General features: G+C 31.1%; 2 protein-coding genes and 2 pseudogenes across 3 annotated transcripts; 3 read left to right on the top strand and 1 right to left on the bottom strand.

Moving 5' to 3' along the window:
* Window positions 1-3,605: 3,605 nt before the first annotated feature.
* LOC149889683 (uncharacterized) lies at window positions 3,606-4,937 on the bottom strand. Its single transcript, XM_090084318.1, has one exon. It carries the CDS (start codon window positions 4,847-4,849, stop codon window positions 3,656-3,658), a length of 1,194 nt encoding a protein of 397 aa, XP_089940444.1. The 5' UTR covers window positions 4,850-4,937; the 3' UTR covers window positions 3,606-3,655.
* Window positions 4,938-6,558: 1,621 nt separating this feature from the next.
* LOC149889684 (uncharacterized) lies at window positions 6,559-12,856 on the top strand (annotated as a pseudogene).
* Window positions 12,857-14,233: 1,377 nt separating this feature from the next.
* On the top strand, window positions 14,234-17,634 carry LOC149889685 (uncharacterized). Of its 2 annotated transcripts, none has more exons than XM_090084299.1 (2): window positions 14,234-15,029; window positions 15,153-16,099. In XM_090084299.1, exons 1-2 carry the CDS (start codon window positions 14,345-14,347, stop codon window positions 15,182-15,184), a joined length of 717 nt encoding a protein of 238 aa, XP_089940425.1. In that variant the 5' UTR covers window positions 14,234-14,344; the 3' UTR covers window positions 15,185-16,099. The 2 variants fall into 2 exon arrangements, with proteins under 2 accessions (XP_089940425.1, XP_089940424.1); XM_090084298.1 differs by having other exon boundaries at window positions 14,296-15,029; window positions 15,153-17,634.
* Window positions 17,635-19,315: 1,681 nt separating this feature from the next.
* LOC149889686 (uncharacterized) lies at window positions 19,316-20,424 on the top strand (annotated as a pseudogene).
* Window positions 20,425-23,999: the final 3,575 nt, after the last annotated feature.

Here is a 23,999-nt window from a genome sequence, read left to right on the forward strand (position 1 = left end):
ATGAACCGGGAAAAGCGTAACGAGACCATAGTCATAAGAAATAGATAGTCTGGCCACTTGCGGTATTCCTTTGATCAACTCTTTGTTCGCATTTTTTTCGTGTCCAGTCCGCTTCAGAGTGCACAAAATTTGTTTTCATCGATTGTTTATCTACGAACTGCTTGTTTAAATTACATCTTTTTCATCCAATATTTTGAATGCCTGGTGCTAATTGTTCTATTTATGGATGCAGTACTTCTAGGAGGCATAAGGGAGTCTCAATATTTAAAGTTCCTGCTTCTAACGACAGTTTTAATACGTCTTGGAGGGAAAGTCTGATTGCCATTATTCTCAAAGATCGTTATGAAGATTTAAGTTTGAAGACTCAAATAGAAAATAAGCGTCTGTTTATTTGTGAAAAGCATTATCTTCCAGAAATGATACTTTATAATGATAAAAAAAAGACATTAAAACCTGGATCATTGCCGACTCTGTGCTTACCAAAAAAATCTTTCACACCATCAATTCCTATACAAAGAAAATCTGCCTCTGCCATCATTGCTAAAAAAGATGCTTTAACGACTTCAAATAATATTACTGCCTTTAAGCCTATATATAAATCATTTGAAGAGTTCTTAAATCGTATTAGCAAGTTAAAAATTAGTGACTGGACCATGAGTGTGAGTCCTGTTGTGGCAGAGTTTAAACTTTATGATACAATCCACACATGTCCTCGATATGAAATATATGTTGATGATAGTCTTGCTTTCACCATTCGTGTATATTCTTGGCTCATTCCAGATGATCATTTAATATATACAAAATACAGAAGATCTATGCGACATATTTCAGCATCTAATCTTTTATCTATTGTTACTTCTTTTAACCTTTGTTCTGGAATAACTGATGTCTTTGCATTAAAATCAAATCTTTATATTAAACATTGTATTTCAAAAAAATTTGATTTATTTTCATCTAGGAGTGAGTTTCCCTTAAACCAGACAGAGTATTTTCGATCTCAGTCATGTATTATGCTGATTGAGTGGATGTTATGCTGTTCACAATGTAAAAGTATTGAAAAAAGTGAAATTAAATGTTTGAAAAAAAGATTAGCTACTTCTAGTATCCCTGCTAAATTAAATGCACCAATTACATTTACATCTCCAGATCGTCTGAAGCTTACATTACAGAGTGTTCGTCTAGAAAATAAAGAATTAAAAAAAGAATTAGCTTTGATGAAGCAAGAGATTGAAAATTCATCACTAGCTATTAGTAAAAATATTGAAAGTGATTTAGTTCAAATAATGGCAGAAGCTGATAAAAGTCAGATTTCTCCATTTATGAACCTGTTTTGGGAGGAGCAGCAAAAATATTTAAAATGCTCAAAGCAAGGGATTCGTTATCATCCAGCAATAATACGTTACTGTTTGGGATTAGCTGCAAAATCACCAGCTGCTTATGAAGCAATAAGGTTAAATGAGAAAACTCATTCTGGTTTTTTAATTTTACCAAGTCGTAGGCGATTGCGTGACTATAAAAACTATGTAAAGCCCAAGTTGGGATTCAATAAAAACATAATAGAAGAATTAAAAGATAAAGTCATTAATTTTTCAGTTCAAGAGAAATTTATAGTCCTAGTTCTTGATGAAATGAAAATTCAAGAAAATCTTGTTTGGGACAAACATTCTGGAGAATTAATTGGTTATGTTGATTTGGGTGATCCTAGTGTTAATTTTGCAACGTTACAACAAGCTGATAAGCTTGCTTCTCATGTTTTAGTTTTTTTAATTAGAAGTATTGTAAATCCTTTTAAATACAGTTTTGCAAATTTTGCTACTACAAATATTACATCAGTGCAATTATTTTCTCTATTTTGGAAAGCTGTAGGAATTTTAGAAATCTCTGTTGGTTTAAAAGTAGTTGCTGTTACTTGTGATGGAGCATCATCGAATAGAAAATTTTTTAAAATGCATTTTAATCTGACTGAAGAAGAAGATATTAATGGTAATGTTGATGTGACTTACCGCACTGATAATCTATTTGCTGATGATGATGATAAAAGATTTATATATTTTATTTCTGATGTTCCTCATTTAATTAAAACAGCAAGGAACAACCTTTACCATTCTGGAGCTGGTAAAAGCAATCGTTATATGTGGAATCAGGGTCAACATATTTTATGGTCCCATATTTCTGATTTATTTTATGAAGATTTAAAATGTCAACTACATGCATGTCCAAAGCTAACTGTTGAGCACATTAAAATAACTCCATTTTCAGCTATGAATGTTCGTTTAGCTGCACAAGTTTTAAGTGATTCATGTAGTACTGCATTAAAAATCTATGCACCATCAGATACAGCTGGGACAGCACAATTTTGCAAATATTTTAATGATTTTTTTGATTGCTTAAATGTTCGGAATACAAATGATTGTATATTAAAATGCAACTCTTTTTTGAAACCATTTTCTGACACAAATGATGTTCGATTTACATGGCTTAGAGAAACATTTTTAAAGTATCTTTCTGATTGGCTTTTTTCTATTGAATCAAGATCTGGAAATTTTTCAAAAAGTGAGAGAAGTAATATGTTTATTACTTGGCAAACTCATGAAGGTTTAAAAATCACAGTTAATTCTGTTATTGAACTTGTCAAATTTTTAATTAACAACAATGTAAGTTATGTATTAACTGAAAGGTTTTGTCATGATCCTTTAGAAAATTACTTTGGACAACAACGGTCAATTGGTAGAAGAAAAGATAATCCTTCCTTGTTTGATTTTGGTTTCAATGATAATACCATTCGAAATCAACTTATATTTCACCCAATTGCAGGTAACTGTCAAAATGTCAATGAATCAAACAAAATATCAAGGGAGAGTACAACACGTATACCACGCAGAAAATGGACCAACTCTGAAAAATGTATTAATATGAAAAGTTGACTTTTCAAGTGATTCAATAAAAATTTCCCTTATGTCTCCTTGTACTGCTGAAAACAAAGAAAAAGAACATACATAAAAACGGCTATTTTCATAGCCACAAATCTTATTAAAAATGTTAAATGGCATAAAATATTGATTAGTTACATTAGAATTTTTTTTATATTTGTAATAAACTAAATTTCAGTTAATTTTGTAGACATTTCCTTACATTTACTTTTGTTACAATATAAACAGGCACCTATTATTCTTTTTATAAAACCTCCACAGGTATCCACTTCCCCCAAAAAAACTAGTGATTTCACAGGCAGATCTAAGTTAAGATTAGTTGATGTATGCATATATATATATATATATATATATATATATATATATATATATATATATATATATATATATATATATATATATATATATATATATATATATATATATATTAGGGGTAGAATTGATCTTTGAGTTGTTTTTGATCTATGAGTTATTAGTTGTTTATTATAAATATAAAACTAGTGTGCATAGTTAATTTTGGACTTCATTTTTAACTATTCTTTGTTTTCTTTTAGATAAGGGAGGGTCTCTTACCTAGCTTTTATTTCTATAAACAAATAACAAAAATTTTAAAAACTAATCTTTTTAATGACAAATAGTTGCTAAAGTTACTATGCCAAGCATGCTTTCATGAGATTTGTGGCTATGAAAATAACCGTTTTTAAGTGTAATATTCTACTAAACTTCTATAATCCAATTGATGTTTTTTTCATTTTTGAGCGGAGGGATTTTGACTTTGTTTGATTCTCTTTGATTTTGTGGATACTTAGTTTTTCTTTTGCATACGAAAAAGATCTTACTCTGACATAAAGTGTAATCAGATGATAAAATAAGTTTAAAGACAGTTCTTTGGAAACTCGATTTGTGCAAAGACCACGAAGTTCAGATATGTTAGCCAAAACTCCACTGTTTTTTAAGGTTTCAGCTACAATTAACTCTGAATCAATTTTTTTTACAAAACTTTTACTTTGATGGCGAAAGAGAAACTCAACTTTTGTAAAAATTTCTAAAACTGGAGGAGACACTTTCCACAAACCACCACGATTTTTAGCATTCACAAATTTATCATAAGCTTCAGTGCATGTTTCTGGACTCTCAAATAATTGTTCTGTTTTACCAGCATTAAGAAGTGAAAGGCAGTCTGTGCTTAACTTTTGCTGCCATAATCGAGAACTGCGAATTCTGCAATAAAATGTGCTAAATACATAACCACTTAGATAAAAGATAATTTCTTTGTCTCTATCAGAAAATTCAACAGGTGATAAACCATTTAAATTTAAAAAAGAAGTATTGTAAAGTGAGTTTGTAAGAAATGCTAAAACATGATTGCATAGTTCATAGCCAAGAAGTCTAGTCGATTTTTTAGTCAGATTGCTAAATAAAATTCCTTGATTAACAGTTTTGTAAAATTTAGGATAAAATCTTTCAGCATCACCATCAGCTTTAAAACCAGCTATTACTGTCTCTAATAGAGATAGAGTTTGTTGTGAAGTATCTAAAATTATTGCATGATTAATCCTTAACTCATCTCTATACAAATCAGGATAGCATTCATCGTTGATTAAGGTAGTAATACTTTTATCAAGCAGATTTTTAAATTCATCAAGAAGAATAGGTGGTTTAGGACTTTGTATCGTTAAATCTAAAGGAATACTTTGATGCTTTGAATTTGTATGCCTTGTAAGTCCTCTTTGAGATATGCACTTCTTAGAACAAATTGTGCAAGAAAATGTGCAATCAACTTGTTCACTAGATAACTCCAACACCAAAGCATCTAAATCTTTAACAAAATTTTCGTCTTCAAAAAGAATATCATTCTCCAAAGAAAAAAATAATGCTTCTTTATCAAATTCACCATAGAGTTCTTTCTGCGTTTCCATTTTTTGTGCACTCAGTTCCTGGCCGCCCGACAAATTTCAAGTGTTTCGTATGATTATAAGAAAAATCCAGATATTACGGCCCAAGTGACCAGACTATCTATTTCTTATGACTATGACGAGACTTAGCAATACTAAACTATTTTAAGATTTTTTCCAGGCGAAAAATCTCCTCAAGTTCTTAACCGCTCCATTAAGAAAAGACGACTTTCCATCCCATATTGTCTTATAAAGCGCAAGTCAAGCAAGGCAAGACTGAGTCAGTGTTTGAAATACAAATCCAGAGATCCAAAGCAACTTCGAGGTGACTTGGATATTATGAAACTTCTGGCAAGGATGATTCTTCTATTCAGCTTTGATGAGGCAAGACCTTTCAAGGATTTTATGCACTACTTAGATCCAAAGCTGAAAATCAAGGCTGCCACAACTTATTCTAGGTACAAGCTGCCTTTGTTGTATGACAATGTCAAAACGACTGTGGATAAAGTTTTGGAAACTGATCTACTGGAAAGTCCGGGAATGGCTCTGAGCACGGACATTTGGACTTCAAGGAACTTTGATCCATACCAATCATTGTCTGTTCGTTATATTGACAAGGAGTGGACCCTGAACAAGTTTGTCGTTTCTGTCAGCCCGTTCAGGGAGAGGCACACAGCAGACAACATTGCCAAAAAGATCGACAAGTAAGTTAAATTACAAAATGTACTTTTTTACATGAGTTAAGTTAATTGTGTTCAACAGTTAAAGTGATATGCCTGATCTCACCATTATGCACGTTTATAATCAGTGCAAAGTTAATAATCAGTGCAAAAGTTAGTTATTTTAGTGCAAAAGTTAGTTATTTTAGTGCAAAAGTTAGTTATTTTAGTGTTTTTTTAATTATGCACGTTTATAATCAATGCAAAGTTTATAATCAGTGCAAAAGTTAGTTATTTTAGTGTTTGTATTAGACACAAATTACCATACTGTGACAATACTAGACATTTCAGTTTGCTGTAATTTTTTGTTACTTTTTTTGTTACTTTTTTAGGTCGTAACTCATGACAATGCTGCCAATGTCAAAGCTGCAAATTCCAAAGTGCACCTTTATTGATGAGTCTTTGCTTTGTGTGGACCATACCTTGAATTTGGCCATCAAGGACACTGTCGATGCCACCACAACAGTAGATCATGCAATCACTTGTGCTCAAAGGCTAGCAGAAAAGACGCACAAGAGTCATTTGGCGAATGAAAGAATCAAGGCCGAAATTGCAGCTATGAACAGGGACATTCGTCTTGCCATGGAAACCGATTCAAAGGAAAATGTTACAGAGTTGGTCAACAAAAAATTCATCACTGCCAACAACACTCGCTGGAATTCTACATACATGTGTGTGCAGAGTGTCTTTGACATGAAAGAACCTCTTTTGGCAATAATAGCAAGGCCAGGCATTGATCCAGCAGATGTTGCATCTCTTGTGCCCTCTGAATTGGAGTTTAAAATCTTTGAGGAACTGTTGCCTACTCTCAAACTGTTGGCAAAGACATCTGAGAGACTTAGTGCAGATAAAAAGCCAACTCTACACATCGTTGTTGGTGGTCTCCACAATTTGCAGCACCACATCAACAGGGTTGAATTGGTCTAAGATGATTTGTCAGACACAAGGAAATCTTTTTTAAGAACTTTTTCAGCCAAGCTTGATAAAAGGTTTCCCAATGCTGGCGCTCATACCATGTTTCTTGGTGTTGGTCATCTCCTTAATCCTTACTACAAGGGTGTGGCATCCAAAAAATTTGGAACCTATGATAAAACCTACAAGTACTTGTTCCAAAGTATAGGTTCCAAATTTTTTGAAAACCACACCAATCATCATGAATGGCTCAACAAAATCATGGATCAACCAACGGCCACTGCAAACTTGGAGGAGGAAACAGATTCGTTGGCTCAAGACGTAATTGAATTTCATTCTCAACTCACAGCAATTTTGGACAAGTCCGACATTGCCAAGGAATGGGATGTCTACAAGAATATGCATCCCTGGCCAATGAAAGAGGCCCAGGATAATGTTCTTGGGTTTTGGAAAAAACATGAAATGACTTTACCTCTTTTGGCTGAAGCGGCACGGCGTTACCTGGCAATTCCAGCATCTTCGGCCACTTCCGAGAGGGCCTTCTCTGCAGGAGGAAACATAGTCACACACAAAAAGACCAAGCTTCAGCCGGAAAATATTGAAAAGTTGCTCTATATCCAACAGAACTATGACTTTGTTCAAATCAAGTCCTGGAAACTGACCTCAGAAGATGACAAAGATCCCGGTAGGCATTCACAAAAATTCTAAAGAGAGATCTTAACTTTATCTTTGCCTTTAGTAAAATCTTAAATTTTGTCACTTCCATTTATTGCTTCTATGTTTTTTGTTTTAACTTTAAACTTTTAAATTCTTTTCAAACTGAAATTTTGCTCAGTTTAAAAAAATTTTGTAAATTTCCTTCCAGATTTGTTGTCTCAAGAGAGTGATCAAGCCAATGTTGTTGAATCAGATGATGTGGTTGAGATTCAGCTTAATCCAAGACTGCCAAGTCAGCCGATGTCACGAGCAAGTACGGCCTCCTCTAGAATCTCTACTGCTACAACATCTCATGTACCAGGTATTACACCACTAATCACCAGTTCAAAGAGTTCTGCTCCAGCTCCTTTTGCTGGACCATCCAAAGCTCCAACTGATGCACCTTCAACTAGTGACACAAGTAAATGAATTGTTTGACAAAGTTTTTAATTAAAAACTTTTATTTATTGCCAATAAAATTTAGTTAATGTGCATTACAGTACAACAATCACAAATAAAAAAAATGAAACACATGCAAATTTTCATTTAAATTTTTATTTGTCTTGTTAAGTCTCGGTAAATAGTTTAACTACGATAAAGTAACCAAAACAATTGTAATAGCCGAGCCTCCCAGCAGAGTATTAAATTTCACATTAAGGATTAACTAGTATGTCTCGTTATGTCTCGTTATGTCTCATTATGTCTCGTTATGTCCCGTTAAAAAAATGTAAATTCCGGGAAATTGTGAAGCTCCTATTTTGTCCGGGACATCTCGTCTCGTCTCGGTATCGTCCCGGATTTCGAGTGAAAATTGAAAATTGTCTCGATATTTATCGCTAATCGGGACAAAGCTTTTAGGATCGTCTCGTCTCGTCTCGATTTAAAAAAATAACGAGACGCAGACCCTTACCTTACGGCTAAGCTAGGGATTCTCGAAACGTTTCGGGAAAAATCAATCGAGAAAATTGTTACGTTACGATACGAGAGGTTTCGATCAGTTACGAGAGCGATTTCGAAAAATCAACTAATTTCTCGTAACATTTCGGTTACGTTACGGGAAATTCCCGGTTGTTACGAGAATCATTACGAGAACGGTTTCGAGTTTCTCGTAATGATTCTCGTAACAACCGAAACTCATTTTTCCCAAATTTTCATTTTCTCATTACGAGAATTATTTGTGTTTCGGGATATTTCGGGATATTTCGAGTTATTTCGAGTTCCCAAAATGATTTGCAAAAAATTTGATTAACCAGTTAATCAGTTGAAGGACGCATTTTTAGGACATTTGACGAGCGCAACAGCTGAATTTCGATACATATCGAGAAAATGAAAAAAATATTAATAAAAAATTTTCAATGGTCATAATTTGCTTTGAGGATGGTTTGCTTTTGCAATGTGACGTAGTTTGAAGAAGTGATGAAGTTAAAGAAATAGTCAAATCGCGAAACGTCATAGATTGTTCGGGATCGAACTCACGACTTTCTAATAACGGGACATATGCCTCAGACCGCTCGACCATTGAAACAGTCTAATAAAATTTTAAAAAAATACATTATTTAAATTATACATAGTACATTTACTTTTTAAAAAATTAACAAAAAACTGATGAATATAAATACGTTAAGAGATGAATATAAATACGTTAAAATACGTTAGCTTTTCTACTTTAATGTAAAGTAATACACTACAATAGTTATTGTAATTTTATTTCATTAAAACAATACAATAGTTCTCGAATTTTATTGCATTGTTAGAAGAAAAACAATACAATACTTATTGTAATTGTTTTTCATCACAACAATACATTACTAAAGTAAAATTTTGTTATTGTTTCTGTAATGCTTGAGTCTTCTGCGGCTGAAAATTCAGCCACTTATAGACTAAAAATTGCTTCTGCGGCTGAAAATTAACGCATGCGCAAAGTTACATCGAGATGACAAATAAATGATAACATCAAAAAAAAACTAAATTCTCAAAAGATTTTCCAATCGATAGGTCGCTCATTGTATTTTTTACATTATCTTCAAATTCTCTTCAAATTCCTAAAAGATATCTCACAATGATATTTAAGTTAAGAAAATGAAGTAAATTAATATGAATACTTGCGCATGCGTTAATTTTCAGCCGCAGAAGCAATTTTTAGTCTATAAGTGGCTGAATTTTCAGCCGCAGAAGAATTAATCTTCTGTAATATTACGATACAATTTTATTGTATTGTAATGTGTAATTGTATTTAATTTTTACAATTACAATTACAATAGTCCTAACCCTAGTCTTGATAAGTAATATAATAAAAGACTTTAAATTGATATTTTCAACCTTTAATTGTGTTTTTTAAAAAAAGAAAACAAAATTCAGCTGTCGCGCTCGTCAAATGTCCTAAAAATGCGTACTTCAACTGATTAACTGGTTAATCAAATTTTTTGCAAATCATTTCTGGAACTCGAAATAACTCGAAATATCCCGAAATATCCCGAAACACAAATAATTCTCGTAATGAGAAAATGAAAATTTGGGAAAAATGAGTTTCGGTTGTTACGAGAATCATTACGAGAAACTCGAAACCGTTCTCGTAATGATTCTCGTAACAACCGGGACCCGATCGAAATAAATTTCTCGAAAGTTTAAAAACTTTACTCTCGTAACTCAAAAACATTTCGAGAAGAGTTCCGTTACGAGTCTCGTTTCGTAACGTATCGAAACAAAAATAGTTTCGAGAATTCCATGCTTACTTACGGCGTTAAAAAAGTTTGCCTGTTAAAAAGTATTCAAAATGGTACCGTCAACCGGGGTAACTTTGGTCGCCGGGGTAACATTCGTCAACTGTTGGTTTTTTTTTAATTCATAAAATTTAACTTTTGTTTTAATTTTGTTAGAGATACCAAAAAAATATGTATTTGTTAGAGATACCAAAAATATATGTATATTAGGCCACTACCAGGATTAAGATTTAATAAGAGTCACCCTGGAAAATGTTTTTATGCTATAAATAAAAAAATTCCAATAAATATAAATTTAAAAAATTTAATGACTATTTAGGGATTTCAGTTCAAATAAATATTGACTCATCTGTTTTAGGGATGAGGGGCGCTAGGAATTTTGGTGAACAAAAAGTTTCATATTTAGAATTCCGAAGTCATAATTAAAACACTTTAAGCTGGAATTTTTGTTTTTAGTATTTATGTTATTATTTTACACTATTTCTAATGTAATATTAAATAAATGTGTGTGTGTGTGTGAATATATATAGTATATATACACACACACTTGAAGAAAAAAGCCTAAAATAATAAAAAACCTAAGAACTCGTACTGAAAGCAAGAGATATGCTAGTTTGCCATCAGAGCTTGCAATAAGCGAACTTCCAACCTACAGACTAGTGATTCAATATTCATATCTTATTTGTAAAAATATGTATGAAGTAACAAGTATAAGTTCTGCAGAGATAATTTAAAAAGTTACAAATGAGTTGATCAGTCTGTGGAGTAGAGTAAATCCTAAGCTTCCTCTAGTCCATGAGAAGTCAGCAGCCAAAAAAATTTCTAGGCTTCTTAAGAGAGTTTTTGTTTGCATTTTTGCATTTTCCTTCAGCAGGTAACTGCTGAAGGAAAATGCAAAAATGCAAACAAAAACAAGGAATATCTTGATTACAACTTTAAGCATTTGTTTCATTTGTCTTCTTGTGGTTGTGGACTTCCAGTAGCAGCTTGCAATAATAGGTTAGGAAAATTGTTAATTTCATTTTTATATGCAATACTTATTTTTAGCTTGTGCTAAACTTTATACAAATAATTGTTCATAACTTGATATGATATTTTTTATAAGTTAAATGCTAAATTAAAAAGGTTGCATTGGATAGTTTTGCATGATTTTATAATTTTAATGATATGTTTTTGTTTTCAGTTTTTCTGTAATACTTTTTTATAAAAATGACATTAAAATTATTCTAATAGATTTTAAATATTTTTATAATGCATGCAATTTTTCTAACGCATAGATCTGTTAAGTGTAAAAATCCTTTGGATTGCAAAACAACAAGCTTTGCTTGTCTCTGTGAAATTAACAAAAAGGTAAATAATTTTAATTTTAAAAATTAGACTTTATTTAACTCTTTAATCTGTAGTAATTCGGAGAGCTTTGAATCTGGTAGTAACAATCAAATACACGTCAGAGTGAGAAAATAGTGTACTTTTCTTCCATTTTGTCAGCTACTTTATTTTGTTTTATTATTAAAAAGAGATGATTTGAACTGTGATTTTCTTAAGTGTTTAGGATATTGTAAAATATATTTGAAACTATTTTATTGTATTTATTCTATTCTAGAGTTAGTTTAACAAGTTTATTATTGAACTGAGTAAACACCTTGTTAAAAAAGTTAAAATTGTTTTAGGTACCACTATTGGATAGAGAATATTTAAAAGATCAAAAATTGAAAATTTGAATAACAGGAAGATTTCAAATTGGTGCAGTAGATAAAAAAAACAGCTGCCAGAGAAAAAAGGAAGCAAGAGAGAGAAACTAACAAGCAGATAAAAAGATGTATTAAGTTGCCTGCTGTGGAAATTCAATGTGATTCCCAATCTGATGATACTGAGTTATTTGATAGCAATAATAAGTTTGAATCTGATCCAGACTTTTCTATAACCGTGCCAGTTGAAAAAAATTTTACTCATTTAACAAATTTGGCAAAAGCTGCTATACGATTTGAAATAAGCGATGCTGCAACAGCTGCATTGGCAACAGCTGTATTAATAGACTATGGTATTGTAAAAAAATTTAACAAATCACAAATAATAACTGAAAAAAAGATTTTTGGAGAAAAAAAAAGAATCAGCACTATCATAAGTTCTAAACACTTAGCTGATGTTAAAGAATTAAAGGTTATTGGGATTGATGCAAAAATTGACAAGTCTACATTAGTACGTTCTGTCAGTTATAACACTGATGAAGACCCTATTATTGTTGCTTCAACCAAAGAAGAACATCATCTTACATTTACAGCAGAATATGGACCAACAGCACAAAATTATTTGACTCATGTAGTTATACCTAATAGAACTGGCGCTACCATGGCAAACGCTACTGCAGATGTTTTAACAGAATATAATATTGTTCAGAGCTCAGTTGCTGTTATTGTAGATAACCAACTTCTAATACAGGTGCAGATAACGGTTTGGTTGTAAAACTGGAAAAAATTCTTAAAAGAAGTTTGAACCTATTAGGATGTTTGCTTCATCAAGTTGAACTTCCACTGCGACACATATGTGAATTAGATGGAAACACAAATGGTCCTAAGTCTTTTAAGGGGCCTATTGGAGACGCTGCATCTCATCAAACTCTTCATGAACAGCTATTGGTTGAGTTTGTTCCCATATATTCAGAAATAGAGTTGTTTGTTAGCAGTGAGGTTATAAGCAATTAGTAATAACTAAATACATTGTCCAAGTCTATTGTGTAATGTGGTTTGCTATTAAGTGCTCTGGAAAATACAAAGATGCTTGTCAACTTCTGTACAAAACCATTCAATTAGTCAAGCTTCAAGACAGCAGGATTCAGAGAATTGTTTTTAAGAACTTACAAGGAAATTCATATTGTTGTTTGCAAGAAAATTTCCTGTACTGCATGCTGCTGGATGAAAATCTGAATATAAGAAATCAAGCCCTCAACCAAATCCTTAAAATAAGAGCATTGAAAGAAGACATTACTTTTAAACCAAAGCTTAAGTCGAAATCCATAATGAAAATCAATTTTGATGCTGAGTCTTGGGATTATCTTGTTTCTGTTTATGATATTCAGGTTAAGCCCCCAACAACTCTTTGCATAACGTCAGAAATTCTGAGATAGGCTATTAAATCAAACCTTAAACTTTGTGTTTATAGATATGCCTAACAATTCTTAATCTGTGGAGAGAGCAGTCAAATTAACCTCAGAGGCATCTAAATAGGTTTATTGTTACGAAAAGAGACAAAAAATCATTTTGACTAAAGCCCAAAGTCGAAGAGAGAATAAAAGAAACGTGACTATTTTAGTGTGACTATTTTATAAAATGAATGTCTAGTATGTTAGTTATACTTTTTGTTTATTTGTTTTTTTCTTTAACTGCTGAATGAAATATTTACTGTAGTCAATAATCTAAGTACAGTTCTATTGATATATTAATGTCCTAATTACATCGACTTCCAGGGCCGGTTTTCTAGGGAGGGGGGGGAGGGCAGTTGCTGAAATGGACACAGGCTTAACGATTTAGGGGCCCCCAAACGCTAATGAACTTCCTATTAAATTTTTTTTTTTTATAATTAATTTAACAACTATTTAAAATGACTAAAAATACACATAAAATTATTGTAATTATTAAAAATTTGGTTTAATCTTTGTTTTCGATAGTTTTTCTGTTTTTTATCTTTGAAACCTTTTTTTTCAACCAATTGCAAAAATTTAAGAAGACTGTTAGTATAAAATTATATTTATATCAAAATTATCATTGCACCCGGGCACCAGAAGTAGTAAACCGGGCTTTTAAACCACAAGAAAATAGGCTTTAAAACATATCAAAATGGCTAAAAAGTGTGATTATTAAATCCAAATTCCCGAAGTGAAAATAATTTTAATAAAAGTAAATCTTATTGTTTTGTGTTATTAACATTGTAATAAACAAATGCCAGGGTGACTCTTTATGATTTTAAAAAAAAAAACACCTAGTAGGCAGTGGCCTAATGTATATGTATTTCAACAATTTTGGTATATCAACAGTTTTTGTGAATATAGTACACTTTTTTCTTAGACTACGTTGAGTTTATTTTCGCGTTTTTTGATATATCTGATACATTTATTGAACCATTTTGATTCTGAGCCGATGAAAATGCATACAGTCAAGAAACGTTGTCCAATGCTATGAAAGAATGTTTAACTGGAAGAAAGAACGTGAGAAAGGCTGATCGACAGTTCGGGATATACGCTTCCCATTCGCTTCAGCCGCTGGGCGTTGCTATTTTCCGTCCGCTAAAAATAGATGGCGCAGGATACCAGAAAATTAAAGAAGGGAATCGCGCATCAAAGAATCAATACCATGAAATCAGTTCCCCGTTCTTCTTGCTCTACTGCTATGTCAATTGAAAAGCGATAATTTGAGATTTTTTTTTTTTTTTTTTGCGGCATCGTAAGAGCAAGACGTGTTTTTGAAAAAATTTTCAATATGGAAGTTACAATGAAAAATATTGAAAAACTAATAACCAACAAACTGGAAGAACAAAAAAAAGGTATTCTTAGTGAAACTATCAACCTTTTAAAAAAACAGGAAAAGATATTTAGCGATATCATAAGTGCAAATCTAAAAATATTAACAGATCGGCTTGACAAACTTGAAAACGAATTTAATAAAAGCAAATCGAATGTTAAAATAATTGAAAAAGACATCAACGATATAAAGGAAAGCATCAACTTTCAGGAAGAAAATTTCTTAAAAAAATTATCGGAAACAAACAGTCTGATGGCTAGCGAAATTAACAATTTAAAAAAAAAAAATATTGACCTTGAAAATCGTTCACGCCGTAATAACCTAAGGATTGATGGCTTATCTGAGCTGCCCATGGAATCTTGGAATGACTGTACAAAGAAAGTTAAAGATCTATTTAGAAATAAACTGGAAATCTCTGAAGACGTAATAATTGAAAGAGCTCACCGCATTGGAAAAATAAATGAAGATAACTCTCCAAGAACTATAATAATTAAACTACTAGACTTCCAAAATAAAAATAAAATCTTAACGCTATCAAAAAAACTCAAAGGAACCGGAATATTCATTAATGAAGACTACGCGAACGAAACGATGGAAATAAGAAAAAAGCTATGGGAAGATGTTAAAAGATTCCGAAAGGAAGGTAAATTTGCTATAATCAAATATGATAAAATATTCGTCAGAGATTTTCGTAAATAACTTTAATTTTAAAAAAGTACTTAATCGAGATATGTGAAATAGTTCTGTACATTTTTTATTATGCTAGCACGTTTTGATTTATCGCACTTTACGCTATGACTGACGCAAACATAAACAAAACAATAGATTTTGAAACGCTGCGTTTCAATGCCTTCGAAACTGCTAATAATATTTTACTAAACGATTTTTACGACTCTGATGCGCAAATTTTTCACAGAAATAATTTTGATTCGAAATATTTTGAAACTGAAACTTTTAAAATTGAACTCGAAACTTTAAAAAATAGTTTTACTGCAATACACATAAATATAAGAAGTATAAATAAAAATTTTGATAAACTAAAACACTTTCTAATAGATTGCAATTACTCATTTAGTATGATTTGCATAACCGAAACGTGGTGTTCTGATGAATTACTTCAAACGAACACAAATTTTCAAATTCCAAATTATAAACTAATATCTTTTGAAAGAAAAACAAATAAAAGGGGAGGAGGGATCGCAACGTATATCCGAAATAATCAAGTGTTTAAAGTAAGACAAGACCTCTCTATCTCTGATACTGATAGTGAAGTCTTTACTATTGAGATAACGGGTAATAAATCAAAAAGTATTATAATTTCCACTTGCTATAGACCTCCAGAAGGTGATATAAATAAATTTACAAATTTTTTTAATGAAATCTTTCTCAAAATAAATGATAAGGGAAAAAATATTTTCTTTATAGGGGATTTAAATATTAACAGTTTAAACTACAAAGAAAACGCTGATACTAAACTCTTTTTTGATAATCTGTTTCAATTGTGTATCCTCCCAATCATCAACAAACCTACCCGAGTAACCCCAACCTCCGTTTCTGCTATAGACAATATATTAACAAATACATTTCTAGAAACCTCTTTAAAAGCAGGAATTATCAAAACCGATATATCAGATCATTTTCCTATTTATTTTTCATTATCTCAAGATCTAAAAACCTTTAACAATACCAAAACCAAAATTTATAAAAGAAAAATCAATCAAATCTCTATCAAAAATTTTAAAGACTCGCTATCTATAGTAAATTGGGATGGAGTATATCAAGAATGTAACCTTGGACACACAAACTCCGCATACAATTTGTTTATTAATATTTTTCTAGACCACTACAATAAACATTTCCCTGTTGAAGAGAAAGAAATAAAGTTAAAACATTTAAACTGCCCATGGATAACTAACGGGATTAGAAAATCATCAAAAACAAAACAAAAATTATATATCAAGTTTTTAAAAAACAGAAATGAAACTAACTTAACTACATACAAGGAATACAAAAATCTGTTTGAAAAAATTAGAAAGAGTTCTAAAAAAATATATTATTCAAAACAACTACAAAAAAGCAAAGGTGATATTAAAAAAACCTGGAACATATTGAAAGAAATAATAGGTAAAAACCATACAAAATCAAATGATTTACCTGATAAAATTATCGTTAATGAAACTGAATATATCGACAAAAATTCTATCGCTGAAAACTTTAATAGCTTTTTTGCAAACATAGGCCCTAACATGGCTTCAAATATTCAATGCCCTGATATCTCCTTCGAAACCTATATCACAAACCAACATCTCTGTTTAAATATTTTCTCTGGACTAAACCATGAAGAACTAGAAATTGCAAAAAACTCACTTAAGACGTATAAGGCTCCTAGGATAGACGACATTTGTAGCTATATAGTTGTAAATGTGTTTTCAGTGATAAAACAACCAATATATGAAATATTTAAATCTTCAATTATTACAGGATCTGTACCGAATAAATTAAAAATAGCTAAGGTAATACCAATATTAAAAACCGGAGATTCATTTACACTAAATAACTACAGACCAATCTCAGTTCTACCTGTATTTTCAAAACTTTTGGAGAGAGTAATATACAATAAACTGTATAAATATCTAACAAATAACAAAATCCTAAATGAAAAACAGTTTGGCTTCCAAAAGCAACATTCAACCGAACACGCAATTCTAGATCTTATTAATAATATAAATAACTCCTTTGAAAACAAAAAATACGTCCTTGGAGTCTTTGTTGATTTATCTAAGGCGTTTGACACAGTAGATCACGCTATTTTAATTAGGAAAATGGAAAAATATGGGATAAAAGGTGTTGCACTAAACTGGTTCAAAAACTTTTTACTAGACAGAAAACAATGCGTTATTGCTCATAAAAAAAAAGCTTCAAAATTACTCAAAATAAAATACGGTGTCCCCCAAGATTCTTGCACCTCTCTTGTTTTTAATATACATAAACGATCTTCCTAAAGCCTCGAGTAAATTGGATGTCATAATGTTCGCAGACGACACTAATTTATTTTATGCATCCTCATCTATTACAGAACTTTATGAAACTACAAATACTGAACTTGAAAAAATAAACAGTTGGTTAAAATCTAACAAATTATCGCTAAACACAGAAAAAACCAAATACATTCTTTTTCATCCTAACTTTATAAAAATACCTTCCGATTTACCTTCGTTAAATATAGATAATAAAGAAATAGAGAGAACCCGAGCAACTAAATTTCTAGGGATACTTATTGATGAGAACATCTCTTGGAAATCACATATAGATATTTTAAATACTAAAATATCAAAAAACATTGGTATCCTTTACAAAGCAAGTTCTATACTGTCTCCTGATAATTTAAAGTTCTTATACTTCTCGTTCATACAAAGCTACTACATATACGCTAATGTTGCATGGGCGAGTACACATAGATCCAAACTAACCACACTATATCGAAAACAAAAACATGCTGCAAGAATAGTTTTTAATAAGGATAGACTCTCGCATGCTGAGCCACTATTAAAAAATTTGAAAGCATTAAATGTATATCAAATCAATATATTCCAAAATTTGTTATTTATGCTCAAATATAAACTTGGACTTGTTCCTTCTCACTTTTCAAAGAATTTCTTTCAAAATAGCAACAATAGATACCATACCAGAGGAACGGGAAACTTCAAAGTACCTTTCCAAAAAACTACTCTCTCGCGCTTTTCTATTTCGTACCGTGGTCCTTGTCTATATAACAAATTAGTATCCAAAAATACCCAACTGGAAAAATCGAATAACTTAAATACTCTGAAAACATTATTAAAAGATCTTATTTTAAACACTAACAACTTTATGAACTTTTATTAAGCCTAAAACATTCAAAACTATATATAAAACTAACTTTGTTCCGAAACCAATATCAACTCTAATAACTCTAAAAACTGTAAATAACTCAAAAACAAACAACAACAACAACAGTAATAAATTATATTATTTATCAACACTAATAAATAAATAAATTTTTATTTATCAACACTATATATTAAAAAACGACTTTATATTACCTATTTAGCAAATCGTGTACCTACTTACATTTATGTGTATTGTAATAAAATTAAAAAATTAAAGGAAAAAAAAAAAAAAAAAAAAAAAAAAAAATTTTTTTTTTTTTTCTTTTTTTTTTTTTTTTTTTTTTTTTTTTTTTTTTTTTTTTTTTTTTTGTTTTGTCTGCATTCTTTGTTTTTTGCATTTTTACTTTCATTCTGTCGAAACTGATGACATGATTTTTTAAATATAAATTTATTTTAAATTGAAGTATCCAAAAATATTAATAACGCAAAGCGGTTTCTTGATGACAAGACCATCGGTCTTCTGCAAGTTTCCCGCGTTCTTTGAAGTAATCTAACACTTTACAGTTTTATTTCATATAATATTTGTTATAACGTAATCTTGTGATTTTTAACTATACTTAAACTGTAAAGATTGTATTATATATTACGAGTTTATAAAGATTAAAGAACAAAAAAATAAAAAAAAAAAAAAAAAAAAAAAAAAAAAAAAAAAAAAAAAGATCTGACTTCAAGGCTAGTTGAATATTTCCCTTCGATAAAGAAATGGTCATGAAGCGTTTGCCACAGATTAACAAAGACATTTGAGGAGGTACCGGTAAAACTGTTAAGGAAGTATTCAATGAAGCTATAGCAGGTCTATTAGTGAAACATTGTGGACAGGATGGGAAAACAAAGCGCTCCAGAGGAAAAAAGACCTGGCAAAGCCATAACGCCGCAAGATCTGGCGAATAACACAACTCCTACCACATCAAAGAATATTTAAACGCATTTTTGAATAAACTGTTTCGTCGGCTTTTCTTTGAACTTGTATAAGAACGATGAAAAATGCTTTTTTCAAATAATTTTTTCAACTGATTCTTCTCGTCTGACTTCCCAAAATTCTTGGAACAAAGTTACGAACGATGAAATACTTTTAGCGTTAAGAGTATCGAGCAGTATTTTTTATTACGATTGGAACCGTTTAATACTTTTATTAAAATGTCGCAACTATGTTTTATATGTAGTAAACTTTTAATAGCAAGTGAAACTGTTGTTGTTGATCGTGGAATGAAGAGTTTGATTGATACAAGTGTTAAAAGAAGTGACGGGTTTTATGAATACTTCAAAGATCTGAAGTCTGTAACGATTCATGTGGTGTGCCGTAAAAAGTATACTCGGAAGAGTACTATTGTTGCATATAAAAGACAGTAAGATATAGATCAAGTCAGCACATCTGAAAATAGTCCACCTCGTACCAGAGCGCGCGTAAGTGAATCACTTTTTTGTTTAAAAAAATGTTGCTTATTTTGCGGCGATGAAGCAAACGAGGAGGCCGAGAAGAAGAAAGCGAAGAAAGTTCGGCGTAAAATTCATAAAGTTGCGACTCTTGAATTTAAAGAATCAATTCTGAAGGTAGCATGGAGTCGTTCTGACGAGGAAGCAAAAAAGGTTACTGCACGCATTGAATATGAATTTGATTTAGTTGCTGCTGAGGCTAAATATCATAATACCTGTTATAATTCTTTCTTGAGGCCAACCAATGGGTGTAAAATCGGTCGTCCTCAAGATGAATCTACAAATGTTGCGATGGAAGAAATATTTAAATACACTGAAAATAGCGATGACTGCCAGTTTTCATTAGAAGAACTAAAAAATATTTGCAAAAATCCACATTTAGATAACAGAACAATTAAGACACGATTAAAGTTGAAGTTCAGTAATAAAATTATTATCACTGAAAAACCGGGAAAATTAACGTTTATCTGTTTTTTTGACAATCATAGCGATATTCTTAACCAAGCTTGGTATGAGAAGAAAAGCCAAAATAAAGAAGAACGATTTCGAATTTAAAAAACTGCGGCAGCAATCATTCGAGAGGACATTCAATCATTGGTATTTGATAATACCAATTATTCCTCGCCTAGTCAAATGTTTGAAAATGTTAACAGCGATATTCCAGAGTCATTGACTTATTTTTTAGAGCAAGTTATTTTGAAAAATAAACGATCTAAATTAGAACATTTAAAATTAGTTTGTACAAGTATCAGCCACAACATTATGTCTGTTGTTAGGCCTACGAATATATAATACATAATATGCATTTAATGATAAATAATATATGCGAATATTATGTATATGTTATTTATATGTATATTAATTTCGTAATATTTATATTATATTAATTTCGTAATTTCACAAGAATCGCAATATCTTTTCTAGCAATGCATTTTATATAAAATCGCATTATACTTAATATAATTTCGCTATATATTTTCTCGCAATATATTCTTGCAATATCTTCTCGCAATATATTTTCGCAAGCATTGCAATATCTCAGGAATAACGATTCTTATAAAAATGTATAAAGGCAATTTTATTAAATACTTTCATGATGTAATACTTTTGTTTGATCTTTATTATGATAAAACTTATCATTAATTGGAAAAAAAGAAAAAACTATTTTTTTTAACCTTTAACCTTTAATAACTTTTTTTGCAGATATGGGATCGTTGCGGACTTTTAATATTTTATTTGTAATAATATCCTAAAGGTATGTACCAATTTTCAGCTTTATGCGAATTATTGTAAATTGAAATGTTTATTTTGACCGGATTATAATGAAACAATGCAACTTTTTTAACGTTAATTTCATTCCCTAACGAACGCTTTTTAACCATGCATTACGCATGCGCAGAATTATTTGTTAACTTTTTAAACGACCAACTTATTTTAACCCAACACCCCCACTCTGCTTTAAAACCTGTTAAAGTGGAGCAACAAGTAAAGAAGCAAGTTGGTGTGGATTTAATTCAATTTCCTGAATCGAATGGATTCAAATTTGTGATTGTTCTTATTGATTATTTTTCTAAATGGACTGAAGCTGAACCTCTAAGAAACAAAACAGCAGTATCAGTAGCATCCTTTCTCTATAAGGTTATATGCAGACATGGTTTTTTTAAAATACAAATCAATGACCAAGGTTGGGAGTTTGTAAACTCTGTATCCATTGCATTACATGAAATGACAGGTACTCAGCAGCATGTTACCTCGGCTTACCATCCACAAACCAATGGCCTTGTAGAGAGACAGAACCAAACAATTAAGAAAGCAATCATTAAGGTCTTAAATGAAAATGTTCAAAATTGGGTGTCAGTTTTAGATGGAATCCTTTTTGCTTTACGTGTTAAAGTGCATGATTCAATTGGGTACTCACCATTTTTCCTTATGTATAACCGACAACCCTGCCTTCCAATTGATGTAAAATACATAGATAGATGTATTTTACATCAATTGGAATATAATCTTGTATATGATAAAGAGGTTTTACAAAAAGCTTTAGAAATGAAAAGAGGAATTGAAGAAAAAGCCATGAAAAATATTGTTTGTTCACAAAAGAAACAAAAAATTAACTATGACAGAAAGCATGTAACAGCATCAAAGTATTGTGTTGTCAGAAAGTACTTTTAAGAAATCTTAAGAGAGATGATAGGAAAGGTGCAAAAATGACTTTCTCATGGCTGGGTCCATATGAGATTCTTGATATTTTATCAAATTCTACATGCTTATTAAGGAACAGTAAAGGGGATAACACATTGCAAAAAAAATATTCTCTACATCATCTTAAACCATTTATTGAAAAGGAAAGTAATTCAAAAATGTCTGAATTATCTTCAGTATGTGGTGATAAAGATGAATTTCAACGCCACCTCAACCTTATGAAACATCCCTCCAAAGATATTCGCCAGATAATTGCTGAAAAACTTGCTCTCAAAATACTTGTTATGCCAGATCTTATTGATGGAAAAGAAAATGATGTACCTTTGAAAATGCATGCATGCAAAGTTGATGGAAATTGTTTTTTTTGAGCAATTTCGTTTTTGCTGTCAGGTTCTGAATGTCAACATGTATGTGTTCGCGATCTGGTTGTGAAACACATGACAACAGAACCCTGCTCCAGTCTCTTATCAGGATATTTAGGTGATGACGTGGAAAGTTATCTCGCCAAAAGTGACATGGCTGCAGATGGTATATGGTCTACAGATGTAGAGATTCTTGGTACTGTAAATCTTATTGGAATTGATATAGCGGTGTGGTCATTCACAGGACAAAAACTAACATGGCTAAAATATCCAGCTTCCACTAAACTTGATCAACTAACATCTTATACTATTCTTTTAGAAAATAAAAACAATAATCATTTTAATGTAGTTTTATCACTAAAGACTTTAAAGTAAGAAAAATTTATACTGAAATAAAATGTTGTTGGTTCCACTTGTTTTTCATGTTATTTTAGAAGTATATACAGTCCTATTAAAGTATATCTGAACCTATACGTCAGATATATACATCAATAATTTATGGCCTTCAGTTATTGGTAAACTTATTTGATATATGTTCCTAAATGTAAAATCTTCTAATGCTAAGAATAAGGGAAAATGCATAGCTTTACATCAAAAAGTGAATCAAAATCTAGCCCGGAAAGTAAACTATCATTTAACGTATGCATTAAATAATAAAAGTATCATAGGAAGAAAAATTGAAGTACCCTTAGTTTTATAAAACATGTATATTTTTACCCGCCCCTCCCACAAACTTTAACATCTCTTCTTTTACTGATGACAATAAAAAAATAATGAGCGCAGTAAAATTTTAACGTTAAAATTTTACTACGCAATAAAAGTTTACGAAATGTCTTCGTAGAGCGCAATGCGCTCTACGTAGCCATAAGCTGCTCAGAGCGCAATATTGTACACGCATGCGCAATTATTTTATTATAACAGTGCGATTTATATTTCACAATAAAGCTGGTTAGATAGGCGATTAGGGTAAGGTTTAGGGTTAGGGATAGGGATAGGGATAGGGTTAACATCAACAAGACTTAAAAAAAAAAAAAAAAATTTAGCGCATGCGTACAAAGCACTGCGCTCCGAATAGCATATCGCGAGGTTAGAATTATTTTGTCCTATCTCCAAGTTTAAATGTTGGGAGAAAGTTTTTGATTTTTTCTAAAAGTAAAAGTTGTTTAGAGTTTTAGCTTTTATTTTTAAAGAAATAATAACTTATGCTTTAAATAATTTATGTTTAAGCAAATTATTTAGAAAAAAAATTATAAAATAATGCGTATTTTAAAAGTTATTATTACTAACTAAAATTAATAACTCATTTTCTCCCAACTTTTAAATTTGGAGATAGAACAAAATAATTCTAACCTCGCGATATGGCTGCATAGAGCGCATTGCGCTCTAAGTAACAACGGCCAAAATTTTAACGTTAAAAATTTACTGTTCAGTAAAATTTTAACGGAGTAAAATATCAACATGACACCGGAATAAAGTTATGAATCGGGACATAAGTTTTTTCTCGGAATTTAAAAACTGTGTCCCGGATAGTTACGAAACGTTACGAGATCAATTCATGGCTATCTAGAAATACAGGCCTTGACAACGCGCCGAAACGTTTTTTGACTGGAGGCCGATTGAATATGGCTGGATTTCCACGATTATTTAATTATCTTTGTTTTACGGTAACAATACTCTACAGCGATT

The sequence above is a fragment of the Hydra viridissima genome, unplaced genomic scaffold, assembly GCF_058129835.1.
Source record: "Hydra viridissima isolate aposymbiotic clone 2 unplaced genomic scaffold, HvirCarnegie_v1 scaffold_4, whole genome shotgun sequence".
In the NCBI taxonomy this organism is placed as follows: Eukaryota; Metazoa; Cnidaria; class Hydrozoa; order Anthoathecata; family Hydridae; genus Hydra; species Hydra viridissima.

Bases quoted from the DNA above. Each gene is read 5' to 3' on its own strand.
- LOC149889685 (XM_090084298.1), top strand. From the start codon at position 15,181: ATGACTGACGCAAACATAAACAAAACAATAGATTTTGAAACGCTGCGT.
- LOC149889683 (XM_090084318.1), bottom strand. From the start codon at position 4,849: ATGGAAACGCAGAAAGAACTCTATGGTGAATTTGATAAAGAAGCATTA.